This window comes from Tamandua tetradactyla, chromosome 2, assembly GCF_023851605.1.
Source record: "Tamandua tetradactyla isolate mTamTet1 chromosome 2, mTamTet1.pri, whole genome shotgun sequence".
In the NCBI taxonomy this organism is placed as follows: domain Eukaryota; kingdom Metazoa; phylum Chordata; class Mammalia; order Pilosa; family Myrmecophagidae; genus Tamandua; species Tamandua tetradactyla.
In genome coordinates this window covers 44,677,629-44,701,314 of record NC_135328.1, presented here as the reverse complement: position 1 = coordinate 44,701,314, position 23,686 = coordinate 44,677,629, and the positions used below count along the sequence as shown (strand labels likewise).

The 23,686-nt window shown below is 38.4% G+C and overlaps 1 protein-coding gene across 2 annotated transcripts; it reads left to right on the top strand.

The window, feature by feature from the left end:
* The first annotated feature begins 701 nt into the window (after positions 1-701).
* PDCL (phosducin like) lies at positions 702-19,346 on the top strand. Of its 2 annotated transcripts, none has more exons than XM_077144131.1 (4): positions 702-855; positions 2,103-2,279; positions 5,874-6,055; positions 9,831-19,346. In XM_077144131.1, the coding sequence occupies exons 2-4, from the start codon at positions 2,108-2,110 to the stop codon at positions 10,380-10,382; spliced, it is 906 nt and encodes a 301-aa protein (XP_077000246.1). In that variant the 5' UTR covers positions 702-855; positions 2,103-2,107; the 3' UTR covers positions 10,383-19,346. The 2 variants fall into 2 exon arrangements, with proteins under 2 accessions (XP_077000246.1, XP_077000247.1); XM_077144132.1 differs by having other exon boundaries at positions 702-860.
* Positions 19,347-23,686: the final 4,340 nt, after the last annotated feature.

Here is a 23,686-nt window from a genome sequence, read left to right as displayed (position 1 = left end):
CACAGCTTTCTATGAGCGGCTTCTTAGGTGTGTATGGACACATCAAAATATTTCAGGGATTAGTTTTTTTTTAACTTTTTTTAAATTAGAGATTAGATTTTTAAAAAAAATTTAATTTTAAATACGTTTCGATTTTTTTTTAAAGTTGCAAAACGAATATCGAGTACCCTTATACTCCTCGCCCAGAATTCCCAAAGGTTAAATTTTATATAATCGTATACAATTATCGTTGTTATTGATACAGTACAAAGTTAGTGAGTAGGCCTTATTCAAATTTCGTCAGCTGTCCCACTCATGTCCATTTTGTGTTCCAGAATCCAATCCAGGATTTCACACCGCGTTGAGTTGCAAGGGACTTGGCTTAAAAAAAAAAAAAAAAAAATCCAAAAAAAAAAAAAAAAAAATCCAAGCTTTGTGTTAAAGGGTTGTGTATTTCGGCGAATTACTTAACGCCTCTGCGACTATATTTTTCGTCCTAGTATATGTTATGACAAAAACAATTAAAAATGTGGGATATCTTTGGAAACTTAAAAGGACAAATAAATCCTTGTTGCTCAAAGTCGAGCATCAAAACTAAAACAAAAGCAACTGAAAGCATACTATTATTGTCGGGGTGTTTTGTGTCAAAGCAGAACCCGTAGATTCTCCCTGGCGGCCGCCGGGCGGAGCTTCTTTTAATTGGGTAGCGTGTTTGCCGTGACGTAAGGGGGCCGCCCCATTGGTCCGCGCAGTCGGGTCTTCTGCAGCTTTTCTCTTAGCGCTTAAAACGCGGACCTAGTTCTCGTTTTCTAACCGAGCGCTCTCGTCTTTCCCGTGCCCTGAGGTGTCATCCGGAAGCGAACCGGACCGAGCTAGGTCGGGTAATTTAAGTGGGAGGTAGGGGGTCAGTGGAGAAGAATAGCGGCGGTGGAATGCGGAAGGGAGGGTAGTCAGCCAGCCTGTGTAAAATGGCATTATTTGCGCACCCCAGTGGCCCTGCGGTCTCCGCGACTTCCCTGCCCCGAGGTCTCGGCGGGCCCCACCTCCCTTAAGCTTTTCTAAAGGCTCCGCGCGCCTCTCCGCCGCCGTTTCGCGGTCAGCCCTCACCGAGCTCACCTCCCTCCGGTCTCGCTCCTCCTACTCCGAGCCGGCTTGGCTCGTCTCTGGCTCGTCGTTGGTCAGTGCATGATCGATCCCGACCTGAGATCTTGCCCTACCCTTTCTTGCACCTGTGCCTTTCTGTCAGCATGCCTTACCTCCTTTGCACCCTTTTCCCTGTCTAGCTGCCGGAGTCCCCGGATTCCTTCACAGATGCAGGCTGTCTTTATATGGGTGTAGCACGTCGTGCATAGGACTTGTGCTGGACATTAAGAGCGGAGATTAGCAGACCTTGCTTTCAAGAGCTCCTTTGTGGAGTCACCTTGTTGACAGGCCTGGGTGATAAATCTCTAATGAAGGCTATAGTGTTGAGGTCCTTAGAGAAAGGAGCACTAGACTTTTTCACCATCCCTACTAGATTCTCAAGCAACCCTGTGAGGAGCTGAGTTGCACCTTTCCCCCAGAAGTGCCTGGTTTCTTAAAATAAAGAATCCTGGTCCTAATCTGTGGTTCTTTATACACTTGGGAGTTATTATGGAATCTTCTTTTAGTCAGTCGGAGTTGATAGACTTCATTGATTACCCATCCAGACCCTCGAGGTATGCTGACTTGGAGGCTAAAGCCAAGAGACAGGTGGATGATTGTATTAGGTACACTGAGACTCAGCATCATGTTTTTGATGCTGCTCTTCTTGGTGTTGACTTTTTTCCTGAGGATTCTTACCTAATTTTTCAATTAGAAGTTAGCAACTCAACCTTCAGTCTCTTGAAGTCAGGCAGTCCTGGGCCCTTATCCCAGCTCCACCATTTGCTATAGAGCTTGGTATAGAAAAATTCCTAATTAGAACATGATAATTCCTGTCTCGCAGGTCGTGGTATGGATTAGTTGTCAACTTTATGGAAAAGAAAATCATTTTTAGTGCCCTGTAAATTGTAGCATCTCAGCACAAGGGTGCCTCCTGCCTCTCAGGTTCATGTCTGTCCAATTCAAGCCAGCAGAGCACCTAATATGTTACCTTCTCCCAGGTACCATGACGACCCTGGATGATAAGTTGCTGGGTGAGAAGCTGCAATACTACTATAGTAGCAGTGAAGATGAGGACAGTGACCCAGAGGACAAGGACAGAGGCAGGGGTGCCCTGGCTGGCAGTTCGATCCCTGCAGAGTCTGAGCTGGTAGGCGAAGGCATCTCAGTTAACACAGGTACTGGAAAACTCTGAACTCTGTGAACAGACTTTAAAAATGTCCATTAAATATGTATCCATTAGAAAGTTCATTTCTCTCTAACACTAGTCGGCTTCCAGAGATAACCTTAATCAGGTCATTGTGCATTCTTCCAGCTTCTTTCCTGTGCAGTGTAAATGTACCATAATGTCATGGTAGCAGACTCATCCTGGCTTGGTTTGAATCCTGTTCTTCAAATGCACACCTGCAATTCACATGATATCAGAAAACTAGTAATGTGGATGTTAGATTTGTTACGTACTAGATTTCTGTTTGTATTTGGGTCTTTAGTTATACTTTTTAATTTCTTTTGATTTGTCTATTAGTGGGCTGTGTCACATCATTTTAAATTACTGTAGTGTCAAGTTTTGGTGTCTGGTAGAGCTGGTCCCCTTCAATACTCTTCTGTGCCAGTATTTTCCTAACTTTTGTTTTCTTACTTTTTTCCAAAGCAAATGTAGATGCTTGCACTCATGTATACTCACATATTTTAATTAAGAAAGCATTAAATATATGTAATGATTTAGGGAAATGGACACCTTTGTGATGTTGAGTCTTCCTATTCAAGAACATGGTGTTGCTTTTCTATTTATTCAAGTCTTAGTGTTTCTTGATACATTTTAGTGATTTCTTCACATGGATATTTATGTTGGTTTTTTCCTATTTTTAAAAAATTTTTGTTAATAAAACCAATCAGCATACCATATGAACATTCTTTTTTTCATCACACAGTTGTATATTCATCATCATGATCATTTCTTAGAACATTTGCATCAATTCAGAAAAAGAAATAAAAAGAAAACAGAAAAAAATTCATACATACCGTACCCCTTACCCCTCCCTTTCATTGATCACTAGCATTTCAATCTGCCAAATTTATTTTAACATTTGTTCCCCCGATTATTTATTTATTTTTAATCCATATGTTTTACTCATCTCTCCATAAGGTAGATAAAAGAAGCATCAGACACGAGGTTTTCACAATGACACAGTCACATTGGGAAAGCTATATCCTTATATAATCATCTTCAAGAAACATGGCTACTGAGACACAGCTCTACGTTTTCAGGCACTTCCCTCCAGCCTCTCTGTTATGCCTTAACTAAGAAGGTGATATCTATTTAATGCGTGAGAATAACCTCCAGGATAACCTCTCGACTCTGTTTGGAGTCTCTCAGCCATTGACTTTATTTTGTCTCATTTCTCTCTTCTTCCTTTCAGTTGAGAAGTTTTTCTCAATGCCTTGGTGCTGAGTCCCAGCTCATTCTAGGATTTCTGTCCCACGTTGCCAGGAAGGTCCATACCCCTGGGAGTCATGTCCCACATAGAGAGGAGGAGGGCAGTGAGTTTGCTTGTTATGTTGAGTGAGAGAGGCCACACCTGAGCAACAGAAGAGCTTCTCTTGGGGGTGACTCTTAAGCCTAATTTTAAGTAGGCTTAGCGTATCCTTTGCGGGTTAAGTTTCATAAGAACAGACTCCAAAATTGGGGGCTCAGCCTGTTGCTTTGGTTGTCCCCACTGCTTGTAAGAATATCAAGAATTCTCCACTTGGGGAAGTTGAATTTTCCCCCTTTCTCACCATTCCCCCAAGTGGACTTTGCGAATATTTTTTTATTCACTGTTCAAATCCTTCTGGGATTTATCGAGGCATCACTCAAAACAAACCTACAAAATCTCATGCCCTACTCAAGGTTCCATGTACTTATGGTGTTCAGTTAAGCTGTCCACATAAGTTATATCAGGAAATGCACTAGTTAGAATATAAATTTTGTACCAAATATATATTTTTTGCTTTAGTCTCACACATAAGTTAAAGTTTTGAAGTATTAATTACCATCTATTTTCAACAGCCTGCATTATTGACATTCCTTTGTTCTTCATCATGCAAAACATTTTTAAATTTGTACATTTAGTCACTATCATTATACCCTCTAGGCATTCCTAGATTATACCATCTCGGTCTTTATTGTCTATCTTTCCTTCTGATTTCATTTGTGTCCCTAGGCCTCCTTCCTCTATCATTCTCACATTCAGCTTCATTCAGTGTTCTAACATTATTGTATTACAGTTAGGCAGTATTGTGCTATCCATTTCTGAATTTTTACAGTCAGTTCCGTTGCACAATCTGTATCCCTTCAGTTCCAATTACCCAATGTCTACCCTATTTCTATCTCCTGATGACTTCTGTTCTTAACTGAAATTATCTAAGTTCATTCGTTAATGTTAATTCATATCAATGAGACCATACAGTATTTGTCCTTTTGTTTCTGGCTAATCTCACTCAGTAAAATATCCTTAAGGTCCATCCATGTTGTTACATACTTCAATATATCTTATGTTGGTTTTTTGCAGTAATAAATGACCCCCAAATCTCAACAGCTTCTTATGGTAACAGAAGTTCATTTTCCTATTCTGTTACATGCTGTCTGTGGGTTAGTGGTGGCTCTGCTTCTGTTTCATAAGTCCTCTCATTCCAGGAGCTAGGCTGAAGGAGTAACCCCCATTTGGTACACAGCATTTTCGTGGTAGCACACAGAAGCAAGAGAGTACTGTTGGAGACATGCAGTGACTCATAAAGCTTTAGTTCAGAGTTGGTATTTGTCATGTTTGTTCATGTTCCCTTGGCCAAAGCAAGTCATCTAGCTAGGCCTGACAATAGTGGGCTGGGGCTATCTTTATTTGACCCACAGAAGCTGTTGCAGGCAGCATGACAAAGGGCAGGAATGTATAATCCTCTTTCGGGGTGTGGTGTTGTGTTGGTGGCATAAATAATGGAGAACAGTTATACCACTTACCACAAACTTGTTATAAAAATTCATGCAGGGCGGGCCGCGGTGGCTCAGCGGGCAAGAGTGCTTGCCTGCCGTGCCGGAGGACCCCGGTTCGATTCCCGGCCCCAGCCCATGTAACAAACAAACAAACAAACAAAATATAATAAAACAAGAAAATGTTTAAAAATGTTTCCCTTTCTTCCTCCCTTCCTTCCTTCTCTGTCTTTCCTTCCTTTCCTCCCTCTCTCAAAAAAAAAAAAAAAAAATTCATGCAATACAAAAGTAGAGAAAAAAAAGAGTAAAAGTTCTCTTTCACCAGTCTCCCCAGATATCACTTCCTGGAGACAACCACTGTTAACAGTTTTTATATCCGTCTAACCCTTTTTTTTTTATACACATATGTATATCAATGTTTATAAATATTCATATATACACATAGGGTTTTTTTTAATAAAAATTGGACATTGTTCTGCATTTTGCTCTTTTGTTTAACCTAATAGTGTATTTCAAATGTTTTTCATGGTAAGAAATACAGAGCTGCGTCATTTTTTCTAAGAGTTAATATATTCTTTTGAGTAAATGAACTGTAATTCATTTAACTCATCTCTTAATGTGCATTAGCCTGCTCCCGTAATAATTGCAAACCACACTGCAGCGGACATCATTGTGTATAGGTCACTCTGCCCCTGTGTGTTACTGTGTAGTAGGTAAAGCAAGCTTGAGATGGATGTGACTTCCTGGCAGCTAGTCCTTAATTCAGTCCCCATTCTTCTCAGTCTCTTCCGTGTTTACCTCCGCTTAGGTCCAAAAGGTGTGATCAATGACTGGCGTCGTTTCAAGCAACTAGAGACCGAGCAAAGGGAGGAGCAGTGCCGAGAGATGGAAAGGCTTATCAAGAAACTCTCAATGACTTGCAGGTCCCATCTGGATGAAGAAGAGGAGCAACAGAAACAGAAGGACCTTCAAGAGAGGATCAGTGGGAAGGTAATCAGCAGCATCCAGGCTTTTTTCAGAAGTTGCCCTGGCTGCTAGGACTTGGGTTGGCTATTCAGGAGCTAGGGAATATTTGATTTGACCTCCAAGAAGCTGTGCAGTGCAGGGAAAAGTACAGAGTCATGTCATAACTCAACAACCCAAGTTTAAATCTCAGCTCTGACACTATGAGCTCTTCCCTTCTCAGTCTGGTTTACATTGTTTAAAAGAGGTCAGTATTGGGTGTACAGGTAGTTCAGTGGTTGAATGCTTGCTTTCCATGCGGGAGACCTAGGTTCTATTCCTAGACCATGCATCCCCCCCCGCCCCCCCCAAAAAAGAGATTAGTATCCTGACTTTAGGCCTGTGTGGATAAAATGCCTCTTACAGTGCCTGGCTCATTGACTGTGCTCAGTAAATATTAATTTCCTATCCTTTAGGAAGGACTTTTCTTGGGCTAGAAATTTATAATAACCCCTGAAATTGGTAGTATTATCCCTGCTTTACAGATAAGGAAATCAGTGTTAGAAAGAGGAAGTGACTAGCTCAGGTTTACATATCTAGTGAGTGGTGGTGTTAGGATCCTAATTCAGGTTCTCTTATGCTTTCTGTGGCAGTACTCTATTTCACCGGAAACCTGTTCATGAGAATTTATTCTAGTGAGAAAATACTGTGGAAAATATTTGAAGCTAGGTCCCTGATTCCCTTCGTTACCTTCTCCAAGTTAAAAGGAGCCTCTATTTCTCCTCATGCCCTCAGACCATAAGTGAATGTCTGGGAGTGCCTGAGATCATTTAGCTATAGCCAAAACAACTATTGGCTGAAAATACCAGTCAGGATTAGGGAGCAGATAAGAGGATTAAACATGGAGTCATTAGCCTGGACCTGGAGGATTATTTCTGGCATTAGACTCAAACAAAGACCTTTTAATATGACAGGAAGAGCCACACTCTGGTAAGCTGAGAAAGAGTGGAGAGCTATGAGACTGTAAGAAAATTAGGAATAAGTTAAACAGTGACTTAGAATGGTGCATGTTATGATACAGTAACATCTGTTCTCTTCTAGTCTCCTTCCCTACCCCTCATACTCCATTTTACACAGGTTAGGTGGAGCTGGGAATTTATTACAGGAGCCAGGGATGTCTTGCTGCATCAGGGCAGGAGAAGGAAGAAGCTTTTAGAACTTAAGCTAGCTGCTAGGCATTAGGCACACTGCTAACAGCTGCTGCTTTATACTGAGGTGAAAGATCAAAATGAAGCAGCACATCACATAGGTTGATCTTGAGAGAGTTTGTCCTTGTCTTGCTGAGTTATCTGCATTAGAATAAGATTGGAAACTGCCTGAATATCAGAAATTGGGAAGTAGTTAAAGTATGACATATTATATATAATTTTTTTTTTCATGGGCAGGCACGGGGAATCGAACTTGGGTCTCTGGCATGGCAGGTGAGAGCTCTGCCTGCTAAGCCACCGTGGCCTGCCCTATATATAATTTTTTTAAAAATTTATTTATTAATTAAAAAAAATTTAACAAATGAGCTAAAACATTAACATATATAATCAGTAATTCACAATATCATCACTTAGTTGCATATTCATCATTTCTTAGAACTTTTGCATCAATTCAGAAAAAGAAATAAGAAGACAATAGAAAAAGAAATAAAACGAAAACAGAAAAAAAAAATTATACATACCATACCCCTTTCATTGATCACAAGCATTTCAAACTAAATTATTTTAACATTTGTTCCCCATATTATTTATTTTTACTCCATATGTTCTGCTCATTTGTTGACAAGGTAGATAAAAGGAGCATCAGACACAAGGTTTTCACAATCACACAGTCACATTGTGAAAGCTATATCATTATTCAGTCATCCTTAAGAAACATGGCTAGTGAAACACAGCTCTATATTTTCAGGCAGTTCCCTCCAGCCTCTCCATTACATCTTGAGTAACAAGGTGGCATCTACTTAATGCATAAGAATAACCTCCAGGATAACCTCTCTACTCTGTTTGGAATCTCTCAGCCATTGATACTTTGTCTCATTTCACTCTTCCCCCTTTTGGTGGAAAAGGTTTTCTCAGTCCCTCGATGCTGGGTCTCAGCTCATTCTAGGGTTTTTCTCAATCTCTTGATGCTGAGTTTCAGCTCATTCTCGAATTTCTGTCCCATGTTGCCATAAAGGTCCACACCCCTAGAAGTCATGTCCCACGTAGACAGGGGAAGGGTGGTGAGTCTGCTTGCTGTGTTGACTGGAGAGAGAGGCCATATCTGAGCAACAAAAGAGGCTCTCTTGGGGGTGACTCTTAGGCCTAAATTTTAAGTAGACTTGACCTATCTTGTGGGGTTAAGTTTCATATGAACAAACCCCAAGACTGGGCGCTCAGCCTATAGCTTTGGTTGTCCACACTGCTTGTGAGAATATCAACAGTTCAACTCCCCGTTCTCACCATTCCCCACAGTGGGCTTTGCAGATACTTTTCCACTCACTGATGGAATCACTCTGGGATTCATCGGGGCATCACTCTGGACAAACCAACAAAATCTCATGTCTTACCTGAGATTCCAAGTACTTATGGTGTTCAATCAAACTATCTACGTAAGTTATATTAGGAAATGCACTAGTCAAGATAAAAATTTTGTACCAAATAAACATTTTTTGCTTTAGTCTCACACATAAGGTGAGATTTTAAAATATTAATTACCATCTATTTTCAGCACCCTGCAGTAATGACATTCCTTTGTTCTTCCTCATGCAAAAACGTTTTTTTAAATTTGTACATTAAGTCACTATATTATACACTCTAGGCATTCCTATGTTATACCATCTCAATCTTTAACATCTACCTTTCTTTCTGATTTCATTTATGCCCCCAGCCCTCCTCCCTCTATCATTTTCACATGCAGCTTCATTCAGTGTTTTAACGTAATTACAGTTAGGTAGTATTGTGCTGTCCATTTCTGAGTTTTTATATTCAGTCCTATTGCACAATCTGTATCCCTTCAGCTCCAATTACCCAATATCTCACCCTATTTCTATCTCCTGGTGGTCTCTGTTACCAACGAAATATTCCAAGTTTATTCACTAATGTCAGTTCATATCAGTGAGACCATACAGTATTTGTCCTCCTATATATAATTTTATTTAAAAAATGTGTAAGTACGAGGAAATATTTATGATATAATAATGCTAAGTGGCTAAAGGACGCTACAGCTTAATTGTTATACCCATGATGTTGGCTGTGATAAAAGCAAAACTATTTCATCACATGACTATTAACATATCAAAAAGAAAAGTAAATTTTTAGAGCATGTATGTGAGTGTGTGAATGTTTTGATTTTGTATAGGAGCAGGGTGCTGGACATAGAGTATGTGTTCTTTTTAAAGCTCCTTAACATCTTGTTGGTTTTTTAAATAAAAAGCTGTTGTCACAGCTAACAAAGAAAAAGAGCTAGGGAAGTGCTATTATTTGATGTTGCCTATTTGGATTGAGAGGCAAAGATACATAGTTAAATCTGGATTTTTAAAAATCTGATTTGAATCCTGATCTTATACTTACTACCTGTGCAAACTGGTGCAAATAATGTCATGTCTGGGAACCTTATTTGTAAATGGGGAGTAATAAAAGTCCTTTCCTGATGGGATTATCATAAGGATTCAGTGAAGTATATTGCATAGAAAGTACTTAGCATGGTGGCTCATAGATGTTAAGCACGCAGTTCATGTTGACTATTTTCATGAATGTTTTGTTCTATGTCTCCTATGCTTTTGGTCCTCTGGCAGATGACTCTTAAGGAGTTTGCCCTGATGAATGAAGACCGAGATGATGAAGAGTTTCTACAGCAGTACCGGAAGCAGAGAATGGAAGAGATGCGGCAGCAGCTTCATAAGGGTCCCCAGTTCAAGCAGGTTTTTGAGATCCCCAGTGGAGAAGGGTTTTTAGACATGATTGATAAAGAACAGAAAAGCACCCTCATCATGGTCCATATTTATGAGGATGGCATTCCAGGGACTGAAGCCATGAATGGTTGCATGATCTGCCTTGCCACAGAGTACCCGTCTGTCAAGTTCTGCCGGGTAAAGAGCTCAGTGATTGGGGCCAGCACTCGGTTTACCAGGAATGCCCTTCCTGCCCTGCTTATCTACAAGGGGGGCGAATTGATTGGCAATTTTGTTCGTGTTACTGACCAGCTGGGAGAAGATTTCTTTGCTGTGGACCTGGAAGCTTTTCTACAGGAATTTGGTTTACTCCCAGAAAAGGAAGTTTTGGTGCTGACATCTGTTTGTAACTCTGCTGCCTGTCACAGTGAGGATAGTGATCTGGAAATAGATTGACAGTCTAGTTGCAGGTTTCTTATTGTTTGGGCTGGAAGAGACATGTTCATTATTTATTTTTGTTTCTTCCTGTGTCTTCTGGCTTTTCAGCTGTTCTTTGTAGTCCCTTTTATTAAGTGTAAAGTCAAGAAATTCTTAGATTAAATCAGAAAGTTGAATCACCTTATGGCTAGTGATAAAGTGACCTACAATTGTATGAACAGGAAGTCAGGCTTTCGAACTGCTTACTGAAGATTCTCTAGCATGATATATCTGTTATTGTTTCCAGTCAATATTTACAAAGCATCCTTAAGAAAGTGTCCTAGAAACTATCTTCAGATGATCTCAGAGCTCTCTACCATTTTTGAGAGTATAATTCTGTAGTCACTGTGATATTTGCAGTATAAATATTGCATTTCTTTAATCAAGTGATTGCAATTAAACTCACTCATAATCAGATCCACAGTCCTAGAAAGTAGTTAATTTTTCCAAAACCCTAGACCCTGATCTTTTCTATTAAGGTCTTGCTTAAAGATTCCAGATGATGACATTTTGTTCCATAAGAGGAGTGATCTCTGTTGCTGAAATCAGCATCCTGTTCAAGCATTGTTAAGTCTGGAATAGTTGGAGAGAGTGATGCTGACTGCCTTCTTGGTGCTGGAATACTGGCTCGGCCTAAAAATTAGAGCTAAGGTAGCGCTGGAAAGTACTTTTAATGGAGGATCTTTTAATAAGATACTCCTGGTTATTTCATTCTTTGTCTTTTTATTTAACAGTGTAACTTTTTTTTTTAATGTAGATTGTTAAAACATTTTTTTTTGGCATGTTGGAAAAGTAATTCATGTTCATTAGAGGAAAATTTACAAAATATAGAAGCAAAATTAAGAAAGTTGCAATAATTTCTATTGGACAGGAGCATTTAAATAATAAATTAGTAATTTGTAATGACAGGAGCATTTAAAATTAGAATAATTTCTGATTTTACCACCTAAAGTCAAATACTATTAAATCTTAGGCTATTTCCTTCTATGGTGTTTTTCATGTATACATAGAAAATTTTTTTTAAAAAACAAAACAATGGGAACATTCTGGACATACAGTTTTATAGTACGTTCAGCTAATAATATAAACTTTTTTCATGTTATTAAATACTCTTCTGAAACTTATTTTTTTGCATGGGCAGGCACCAGGAATTGAACCTGGGCCTCCACATGGCAGGTGAGAACTCTGCCTGCTGAGCCACCGTGGCCCGCCCTTCTGAAACATTTTTAATGGCTATTGATATTCTGTTATGTACTGTAATTTGCTTAAAAATAGCAAAGGCTTTTTTTATCACAAAATTAATAGTTGTTCGTTATAGAAAATGTAATAAAATTGTTGAACTGAAAGGACCTGAAAAAAGCCTTATAATTCCACCAACCAAAAATAATCCATTATCATGTATACAGGTATCTTTCTAATCTTTTTTTCTGGGTATTTATAATAATGATTGTCGTCTTAGTTTTTGCTTGCTTATTATTTTAAAAATGTATACTCTGGATCAGGGAAAATGAAATCTGGAATTAAATAATTAGCTTTGAGATTCACAGTTTTGATTTTCATGGCTATTCAGGAACTGACTAGTTTTTTTTTATTTTGCTAATTGACTAGCAAAATTCTGCAGAGGAATTGTGAAAATGTCTGTTGTAGTTAACAAAAAGAAATACTTGGTTATTCTGATTAAAAAGCATTTCATGTTTATAGAAAGTGTAGAATACAGAAATATAGAAGCAGAGTTAATATTGTCAGCGTTCTAGTTTAATTTCCTTTTGGTCATTTTTAGTGTTTTAATGAGAGCTTACTAAATTTAGGTCTGTGTTCTGCTTTATATACATATCATGAATATTTTGTCATGTTATAAAAATTCTGAATAAATAATATCTAGTGATTTTATAATATCCCATCATTTGGAAATTGCATAATTTATTTAACCAGTCCCTTTATGTTGAATATTTAGGTTCCCAGTTTTTTGTTAAAAGATGTAGTAAACCTATTTGTATTGAAGGCGGTATTTTGGATCTTTCTTATAGGATAGATTTCTAGAAGAGGAATTATTGGACAAATCTACAGTGGCATTTAAAAATAGTGTTTTTAAAGTCTTCTGTTTGCATTGGGAATGAAAATATATTATGCACTCATGCACAAAACCTGGTTTTGTATTTCACTAACAGAAATTCTAGAATAAAGTGAGCAGACATATATGGGAAATCCTAGAATATTAAATCCCTAGTTTAGTTGTAGTGGAAACAGCATAGGCTTTGGGGTCAGAAAGATCCTGTTTGTATCCGGTGTCTGTCACTTACTAGCGGTGTAGCTTCTAGTGAGGCTGTTCCCCTCCTTGAGACTTAACGTCTTCATCTGTACAATGAAAAATACCCTTTTCATAGGGTTCTTCTGTGATTGCTTCTCAACATGTGGCCCTCAGAGTAGCAGTGTCAGCACTACCTGGGAACTTGTTAAAAGTGGAGATTCTTGGGCTGCACCCTAGACCTGTTGAATCAGAAACTCTGGGGGTGACTGGTTTTTCAAAGGCCTTCTGGCGATTCAGAGGCCCTTAATGTTTGAGGACCACTGACCTACGGATTAAGGCAAGTGACATCATCTGTCACAAAACAAGTGCTCACTAACGTTTTCTTTTTTCTTTGAGTAAGAGTCAGGGAGGGAAGGAGCTGAAACAGGAGAGTCTTCAGATTGCTTTTCTTCCTCTTCATTTGATGTGATTATCTTTTTTTAGTCTTGAAATTGGGGGAAGGGAAAAGAAACTAATACTTGTCTGGCATAAACTATATCCCAGTAGTTTTCCGTATTTCACTTTCCTCTGGGATGAGAGTAGTGACTTTGTTTTCCTTCCTGGTGAATAACAATGGTTTAGAACCTGGATTCTGGGAGCTGGCTGACATTTACTGGCCTTCTGGCCAAGATACTGAACGCCTTCCCTTAGAACAAGGCCTAGTGCACTGTCAGCCTTCAAATAGTCTTGTCTGTTTTTATTGTCCCCAGTGTCCTCAGTTGTGCCTGGCACTTGATAGGAGATTAGTAAACAATGGTGAAGAATAAAAATAAGTTGACTTATTGCATGCCATATCCTTTCAAGGTAGGAAGTAGTAATTTTTCAAAGATGAAGAAACCAAGACTTAATGGGATTGACTAACTATTCCAAATTGTACAACTAGTAGGTAGGGACAGGACTTATTATCAGATCTAGACTGTCCAGTTCCAGTATCTGTATTACTTCCATGATGTCATGTTAATTCTTGGTGGAAAAAGCAAAATGATCAAGGGGCAATAAAATAGAGAATTTTTTTTTTAAGTAGCAGAGAATAGGTTATAGGGAAAAAATAAAGGAATTAATTTAAAGAAGACAGAAAAAGGAATTAAGTTGGGTGGAGCCTTGGTCTCTTGTGTTGGCCTATGTTTCAGATGAGATTCTCCTCAAGTCTGAGCGGTGCTTGTGACCCACAATGTGACCCTGCTGTGATACTTCCTTTCTAACATCTCTCCACATGTCCTCCCAAAGCCCCGCTATACCCCTCCCTAACTACTGGCACCTGTGTTTTGCTATCGGTGACCTGGGCCAGAAAAATAGTTAACATGAACTCTAGCTTTCTCAGTAAGCAACCGTATGCTCTTGTCTTCCTCTCCCTGGGCCTCAGTTTCCCCTTTTGTAAAATGAGAGGTTGAATTTAAGGATCTCTTTAAGACCCTTGGGCTCTCAGAGTTTATGAATCAATGAACTTTTAACATCCACCTTTTATTTAGAAAACTTAAAAACCTGTTGAAGGAATTGAAGGAAAAATTGAAGGAATACTACAGTTAACACCTGTATACCCTTCACTTAGCTTCATCAGTAGTTACTGTGCTCTGTTTTTTGCTGAAACATTTGTAAGTATGTTGCAGATATTTTGACTTCACTCCTAAATCTTTCTGCTGGGTCACCTAAGAATAAGGTCATTCTCCCTTATAAAAACAATAAGTAGCCTTATAGCAACTAAGACAATTAATGATAATTCAACAATATCCAAAATATAAGTCATATACAATTTTTCCTACTTGTTCCCAAAATTTCTTTTAAGATTTTTTAAAATCCAGGCTCCAGTCGAGCTTCACACATTGTCACTTTAGTCTGTTTTTAGCTACCTTTGTTTTTGTGTTTGTGTTTGTGTTTCATGTCAGAGGCTTTCTAAAGAGCCCAGGCTTATTTACTTATAGAATGCCCCACATTCTGATTTCTCTGAGTGTTTCCTCATTTCTGGCACTAATATGACCAGAGTTATTGCATAATTATTACTGTCTCAAGATAGGGGAACATGATGTTTGTTGATGCTGAATTTAATCATTTTATGATGTTGGTGAGTGCCAGATTTCTACATTGCAAAATTATTTTACCCGTTGTAAGTAGTAATTATCTGTGACATGCTACTTTGAGACTGTGTGAATATCCTTTTTTTCCCAATACCTTTTCAGCTAAGTTTTAGAAACCATTGGTGATCCGTGCTTGAACCAAATTATTACATTGGTGTATGCAGAAGGTGATTTTCTGTCATTCCTTTTCACATTTATTACCTGGTAGTTTTTACAAAGAAGAGCTCTACCTCTCCTTCTCTCTCTCAGTATCATTTAATCTGAGTAAACACCCAGTGTCTATTGCCATGATTCTTTTCAATTCTCAAGTTGTTGCAAGTTTGGCCAGGGGTAGCCTTTTCAAACCAGTTCCTGTGTCCTTTCAACGTGAACCCTTAGTCTTTGAGCAATTCCTTTCTTTCGGGCCTAATATGTCCCAGGATCACATGACTTTCTCTGCTTAGGACTTGGGATTAGCCATTTTTCCAAGAAGTTCTGGTTTCTTTTAGTGGAGAATGGTAGTTAGAAGTAAAATCTGCATGCTAAGTAATGCTCATTGCTGCTGGAATACCGTTGGCTTCTATGCCCTTTCAGTGGACAGAGGAGAAAAAAATATATATATTTTAAAAGTGACTTCATGGTGATACTTCCCATTTAAAGTCACCATGTGGTTCTTCCTTACCTTCCCCCATTCTCCCTTCTCCCACTATGAAAGCATTCCCAACATCCACATATTTGCAGATTTTTACTATCATAAAATACATAATAATTTCAAAGTATGTCTATGATGCTAAGCAACAGTATCTCCAAAGTTTTCAATATTTCTTTGCAGTTCTTTTTTTGTCCTTTAGAGTGTATCCTGCTAAGGATGTATAGCCTCCTGAATTAAAAATTTATTTGAATTAATTCCTTCTGTGTAGTTATACCAGTTTGTTATAGTAGATTCATTTGTTTTTGTATGATTCAAATTTAAGATCTGCTTTTTGCCTCATCCTTTTTTATTTAACTTCTTTTGAGCATGTAAAACATATATCTAGTCTGAAAGTCGATATAAGAAATTATTCTCAGAGGACTCTCATACCCATTCTTATTCTTTCCACCAAAAACCATTTTTTATTGTGAAATATATATACAAAAAGCAGTAGTTTTAGAACATTTTTCAATATGCTATGGGTTACAGTTCCACCATTTCAGGTGCTTCCTTCTATCTGCTCTGAGATACTGGAGACTGAAAAGAAGTATCAGTATGATTCAGGGGTCATACTCATTTGTTAAATCCTATCTTCTCTGATACAACTCCTCCTCCTTTGATTCTTCTCCACTCTTTAGGGATATTTGGGCAATGGCCATTCTAACTTTTTAATATTGAAAAGAAGTGTTGACATTATGGGGTAGGAGGATGCAACTGGTTGATGCTATTGGAGAGGCTGGTAACTTGGGGTTTTAGGGCTTATGTGGCCTAGGAACCATCTGGAAGTTTTAGATTTCTGAACAATAAACTTAGGGAGTGAAACATTTATAGAGTGTCAGATAGAGCCCTGGGTGATCTTAAGAGTATACAGGAATACTGTTGGTTGGGGGTTGGCATACCATGGCAATTAGCAATCCAATAATTTATTTTTGATTGTGAGGATAGCCCTAGGTAAATTTCTTAGTTTCCCTGAGCTTTGGTCTCCCAAATGAGGATAATTGTAGTAAATGTCTCAGAGGTGTGCTGCAAGAGTTCAATGAACTAAAGTTCCTAGCACAATGTGGCAAATTATAACCATTCCATAAACATTATCTGTTTATTTCTATCCATCCTATGCAAAGCCCCAACCCATTTGTTAGAACACAGCTTTATTTAAGACCCCCGATCCCCTTGTCATCTCAGGAAAACTCCATATATCCTTCAAGACTTTAGCTCAAATCTCACATCCTCTCTCGATCCTTAATAAGTCTTTCTAGACTGTCTCTCTGGAAAGAAGCAGTGATACCATTCAGTGTGCTGCTACAGGTTATGGCAACATCGGTGAAGAAAAAGTCTGAGGGATCAGATTGGGTTTAAAGCCTGACTTCAGCAAGTACTACCTGTGCCTTTGTCTTCGCTCCTGTCCAGTGAAGATAAGAACAGTTAGGATGAGAGGTCAGTGAGTTAATACCTGCAAAACATTTAGCATTTTTCTTAGAACACACAGAGAGAACTCAATAAACTATCTATTGTCATCATGCTATAATGTGAACACCTGGGTGACTTAAATGACTCTGTCTCACTTTCCTCTAGGGTAACCCCATCTCAAGCGTGTGTGGTTGCCAGAGTTGAGTTGTTAAGTATTTTTTTGCACATTAGACCATGACGTCTCTGGGGTAGGGACTGTGTCCAGTCATCTCTGCTCTCTGATTCCAGCTGACATATGTAAATATTTGCCACTTAAGAGAGGAAAATCCATAAAGCGATGAGTACTCTGAGTTCACCATAATAGGGCAAACCATTTGTTATATTGCTTTTCCATAAATGTCACATAGTAGAGGTGTGCTATCTATGTTCACTCAGAACTAATTAACAAGATCAAGTTAAAGCCCCACCCAGCCCTGCCATTGTGAAATGCTGTTTGTAACCTGATGTGCCCACAGGGTGGCAGCAGAAGAGAGAATATTTTTTTGCTTGTTTTTTTGTGTTAAGAAGCTGGGGTGCAGACTTCCCATTTGGAGCTGAGGGGCTATCTGTCTAGCACCAGATATGAATGATTTTAGAGCATTTGTTTTTAGGAAAGTATTAAATTCACACACTTTAAATGATGTATTACAAAACGTTATTTGATGAATGCAACATACAATTAACTTTCATAAACATATCCTTAACTTTCATACATACACATACACACGCACACACACATACACACACTTAACTTTCAGTTATGGGTGAGAAAAAAGTGGGTTGAGGGAGAGACTCAGAAGGCAGAGGTGCCCACTAGGGAAAAGACGCTGTGAGGTGTGGAGGAGGTTGTTCAGTGGTTAAGGACACTGATTTTGCACCCAAACCTCAAACCCATTTATCCCTCATGACTGTCTCTCCTACTCTTAACCAAAATGTATTGAGACTTCCTATGTGCTAGGTCATTGTTCTGCATATTTTCTTAGATAATTCTGACAACCAGCCCAGTTAGATAGTATTATCCTCATTTTACAATTACGCATTTTGCCCAGGTTCAACCAGTTAGCAGGTGGTAGAGTCAGGACATAATCCTAGAACTTAAAAGTTCAGAACTTAGAATCCTATAGGTAGCCTCATCTACGGACAGAGGATAATAATATTGCAAGAAGGCCTTGGAAAGAGATGAGGGGTGCCTGTCCCATGGTTGGTGATCGGTTAATTGTAGCTATCCACATTCTCAGCTGTTTATTCCATATAGCTCTCCGTCGACCCGAAGGCCTCAGGTTGCTGTCACCATCATGTTACTCTAAATGATTATCTTCCTGGAAGTGTATTCAGTCATTCCTCTCTTCTAATTGTCCACTGTGGACGATCCATGTTATTTGTTGGCAGAGAGAGAAGTCAGACATATTTTCTGTCCTGAAGGAATTTTTGGTGTGATGTATATTGAGGGTAGTTGGAGGAGAGCGAGGAAAAGACACACAAACCAGGAGTTCCAAGAGGGTATAATTAACACTAGGGCAGGGGTGTTTACATAGGGTTGGTTTACATAGAGGAGGGGGCTCAGATGGTCATTATGAATTAGGAACCACACACCCCTTAGATGCTATGGCCTTGTCAGGGTCCTGGACTAATGGAGAAAAAGACCAAGCAGGTTCCTATTAAATTTTTTTTAATTTAAGGAAACAAACAATACACTTAGAACCACTGACAATGGATATCTTAGTTAGCTTAACCATAGGCATATTTAAATAAGGTGTACATATAATCATTGTAAAGCCTGAGTTTGCACAGTAAGTTTCATAAGCTACTTTAAAATTAAGGCAACAAGGAAAAAGTCTACATATTCAGATAGCAAAGTATTAAACACTAACTTAGATACCATTTGTGCTAGTTTGAAAGGATGTATGTCCCCTAGAAAAGCCATGTTTCAATCAAAATCCCATTTCATAAAGGTAGAATATATCCCTATTTAATACTCTATGTTTGAAACTGTAATTAGATCATCTAAACTGGATTAGGTGACGACATGTCTCCACCCATTTGGGTGGGTCTTGATAAGTTTCTGGAGTCCTATAAAAGAGGAAAACATTTTGGAGAATGAAGGAGATTCAGAGAGAGCAGAGAATGCTGCAGCACCATGAAGCAGAGAGTCCGCCAGCCAGTGACCTTTGGAAATGAAGAAGGAAAACACCTCCCGGGGAGCTTCATGAAACAAGAAGCCAGGAGAGAAAGCTAGCAGATGATGCTGTGCTCGCCAAGTGCCCTTCCAGCTGTGAGAGAAACCCTGACTGTGTTTGCCATGTGCCTTCTCATTAGAGAGATAGACCCTGAACTTCATTAGCCTTCTTGAACCAAGGTATCTTTCCATGGATGCCTTAGATTGGACATTTCTATAGACTTGCTTTAATTGGGACATTTTCTCGGCCTCAGAACTGTAAACTAGCAACTTATTAAATTCCCCTTTTTAAAAGCCATTCTGTTTCTGGTATATTGCATTCTGGCAGCTAGCAAACTAGGACACTGACTATAGTTGTTTTTGTTTTACCATATTTTGTTGCAAAATACAACATATATATGCAAAGAAAAGAAAGAAAAAAGTAACAATTTTCAAAACACACTTCAACAAGCAGCTACAGAACAGTTTCTAGAGTTTGTCATGGGCTACTATGCCCTCATCTCAGATTTTTCCTTCTAGCTGCTTCGAAACACTGGTGACTTTGTCAGAGTCGTAATAACGGAATCATCCAGTATTTGTCCTTTTGTGTCTGACTTATTTCACTCATTATGTACTCAAGATTCATCCACATTGTCATTTGTTTTGGGACATCGTTTTGTCTAAATGCTGCTTAATATTCCATCATATCTGTATACCACACTTTGTTTATCTCCTTGTCTGTTGATGGGCACCTGGATTGTTTCCATCTCTTGGCAATTGTGGATAGTATCACTATGAACATCGGTGTGCAAATGTCTGTTCGTGTCACTGCCCTCAACTCTTCTCGGTATTACTGGGTCAGGGGTCATAGTTTTCTGAGGAATCTCCAAATGGCTTTCACAGCAGCTGAACCATTTTACGTTGCCACCCACAGTGAATAGTTGTTCTAATTTGTCTGCATCCTCTCCAACATTTATAGTTTCCTGTTTGTTTAACAGCAGCCGTTCTTATAGGTTTGAGGTGATAGCTCATTGTCTTAATTTTCATTTGCCTTATAGCCAATGAAGATGAGCAGCATTTCATGTGCTTTTTCAGCCATCTGTATTTGCTCTTCAGAAAAGTGCCTATTCATTTCCTCTGCCCATTTAATAATTGGGTTGTTTGTTCTTTTGTTGTTGAGCTGTATAATTTCTTTAGGTGCACAGGCTATTAAGCCTTTATCTGATATGTGGTTTCCAAATATTTTCTCCCATTGTGTTAGCTGCCTCTCCACCTTTTTAAGAAAGTCCTTTGAGGCACAGAAGCTCTTGATTTTTTTTTTTTTTCAGTGCATAGTCTGGGAATCCAGCTGGGGTCTCCCACATAAAGGGCGAGCATTCTACCACTGAAATAGCTGTGCACCCGAAGCTCTTGATCTTAAGAAGTTCCCATTTGTTTATTTTTTTCTTTCACAGCTTCTGCTTTGGGTATAAAGTTTTAGAAGCTACCTCGTTTTACTAGATGTTGAAGATGTTTCCCTACATTTTTTTCCTGGAAATTTTATGGCATTGGCTCTTACATTTAGGTCTTTGATCCATTTTGAATTCATTTTTGTACACAGTGTAAGGTAAGGGTCTTCTTTCACTTTTTTTGACTAGGGAAATCCAGTTCTCCCATGCCCATTTATTGAAAAGACTATTCTGTCCTAATTCAGTGGATTTGGGGGACTTACTGAAGATCAAATTTGGTGGTCAGTCTCTGCATTCTCAGTTCTGTTCCACTGCTCAGTCCTATCTTTGTGCCAGTACCATGCTGTTGTGGGCTGTATAGTAAGCTTTAAAGTCAGAAAGTGATAGACCATAGACCTCCCAGTTTACTCTTTTTTTTTTTTTTTTCCTGCCTGGATAACCCAGGATGATCTCTTTATTTATTTATATATTTATTTGTTTAACTTTTTTATTGTATGGTATAACATGTATACAAAGCAAAGAAATAAAAAAGGGATTGTTTTCAAAGCACTCTTCAACAAATAGTTACAGGACAGATCCTAGACTTTGCCATGGGCTACCATATGATCCTCTCACATTTTTCCTTCTAGCTGCTCCAGAATATAGGAGGCTAGAAGGCTTACTTTTTTTTGTCATCACAATCGACTTTGTTTTCTTTCTTTTTTTTTTTTTTTTTGTGGAAAATAACATATATACAAAAAAGCAACACATTTCAAAGCACAGCACCACAATTAGTTGTAGAACATATTACAGAGTTTGACATGGGTTACAGTTCCACAATTTTAGATTTTTACTTCTAGTTGCCCTAAGATACTGGAGACTAAAAGAGATATAAATTTAATGAGTCAGCATTCATATTCATTTGTTAACTCTATATTTTCTGTGTAACTCCACCATCACCTTTGATCTTTCCATCCTTCTCTTAGGGGTGTTTGGGCTATGGCCACTCTAACTTTTTCATGTTGGAAGGGTCTGTCACTAATACGGGGGTAGGGAGATGGAACTATCTTATGTTCTGGAGAGGCTGGGCTAGGTTTCAGGACTTATTTGGATCAGGGACTCATCTGGAGGTTGTAGGTTTCTGTAGAGTTGCTCTAGTACCTGGAACCTTTGTGGAATCTTATACATTGCCCTACGTGTTATTTAGGATTGGCTGGAATCATCCTGGTTGGGGTTTGGAAGGTTATAATAGATAGCAATGTATAACTGGAGCATGCATAAAAGCAACCTCCAGAATAGCCTCTTGACTCTATTTGAACTCTCTCTGTCACTGATACTTTATTAGTTACCTTCTTTTCCCCCTTTTGGTCAGGATGGAATTGTTGATCCCATGGTGTCAGGGCCAGATTCATCCCTGGGCGTCATCTCCCATGTTGCCAGGGAGACTTCAGCCCTGGATGTCATGTCCCACATAGGGCAATGATTTCATTTGCAGAGTTCGGTTTAGAGTGAGGCCCCATCTGAGCAACAAGAGGTCCTCCTGAAGTAACTCCTAGGCACGCCTATCGATAGTCTAAGCTTCTCTGCTGCCTATAAGCGTCACAAGAGTAAGCCTCAAGATCAAGAGCATGGCCTATTGATTTGGGTGTCCCTAAAGTTTGACACAGTATCAGGAGATTCCCAGATGGTAAGGTTTAATAGTTCCATATTTTTCTCCCATCCCTTAAGGAACTTTGCCAATACTTTTTTGATTATCTGCTTAATATATTCTAGGATGTATCCAGGCATTACATTAATCTATACAGGATTAAATGACCTCTTTCTTATTCTGGGCTCCCTGTGTTTCAACTGTTCAAATGAGTGATACAGATAGGTTGAGTTAGATTATGCACCACAGAAATTTTCGGTTCCAGACCTAATAAACCTTTCTTCCTATGGTCCCAGATTACTCTTCTTTTTAAGGATATCTTTAGCTATTCAGGGTCTCTTTCCCTTTCATATAAATTTGATAAACAGCTTTTCCAAGTCTTCAAAGTAGATTGCTGGGATTTTTGTTGGTATTGTATTGAATCTATAGATCAGTTTGGGGAGAATCAACATCTTGACGAAATTCAACCTTCTTATCTATGAGCATGGAATATCTTTCCATCTATTTTGTCATTTTAAAATTTCTTTTTTCATTTTTTTGGTAATCTTCCATGTATAAGTCCTTGACATCCCAATTTATGCTTATTCCTAGATACCTAATTCTTCTAGTCACAATTTCTGAATGGAATTTTCTCCTTAGTTATCACCTCAGATAGGTCATTGCTTGCATATAGAAACATTATTGATTTTTGTACATTAATCTTGTATCCTGCCACTTTACTGAATTTTTTTTATTAGCTTAAGTAGTTTTGCTGTAGCGTTCTCAGGGTTTTTTAAGTATAGAATCATGTCATCTGCAAATAATGAGTTTTACTTCTTCCTTTCCTATTTGGATGCCTTTTAATTCTTCGTCCTGTATAATTGCTCCAGCTAGTACTTCTAACACAATGTTGAATAATATAGGTGACAATGGGCCTCCTTGTCTCATCCTGGATCTCAAGGAGAATGCTTTCAATTTCTCACCATTAAGTATGATGCTGACTATGGGTTTTTCATATATGCCCTTTATGATATTGAGAAATTTTCCTTCAATACCTAACTTTTGAAGTGTTTTCATCAGTAAAAGATACTGAATTTTGTCAAATGCTTTTTCAGCATCAGTCAATATGATCATGTGATTTTCCCCTTTCAATTTGTTAATGTGCTGTATTATGTTGATTGATTTTCTTATGTTCAACCACTCTTCCATTCCTGGTATGAATCTCACTTGATCACAATGTATTATTCTTTTAATGTGGCATTGGATATGATTTGCTAGTACTTTGTTAAGAATTTTCTATATTTATTAGGGAGATTGGTCTGTAATTTTCTTTTCTTGTATCATCTTTATCCAATTTTGGTATTAGAGTGATGTTAGCATCATAAAATGAGATAGTAGCATTCCTTTTTCTTCAGTGTCTGGGAAGAGTTTGAGTAGGATTGGCATTAGTGCTTTTTGAAATATTTGATAAAATTCTCCTGTGAAGCCATGTGGTCCTAAGCTTTTTTGTGTGTGTGGGAAAATTTTTGATGACTTATTGGATCTCGTTACTTTTTAAAAAAAATTTATTTATTTATTTTTTATTTATGATACATAACC

What these genes read in the sequence shown, in the direction of transcription:
- PDCL (XM_077144131.1), top strand. Translation starts at nt 2,108, where the DNA reads ATGACGACCCTGGATGATAAGTTGCTGGGTGAGAAGCTGCAATACTAC. An exon ending in AGGCATCTCAGTTAACACAG is followed by an intron (nt 2,280 to 5,873) that starts GTACTGGAAAAC and finishes ACCTCCGCTTAG; the next exon opens with GTCCAAAAGGTGTGATCAAT. An exon ending in AAGAGAGGATCAGTGGGAAG is followed by an intron (nt 6,056 to 9,830) that starts GTAATCAGCAGC and finishes GTCCTCTGGCAG; the next exon opens with ATGACTCTTAAGGAGTTTGC.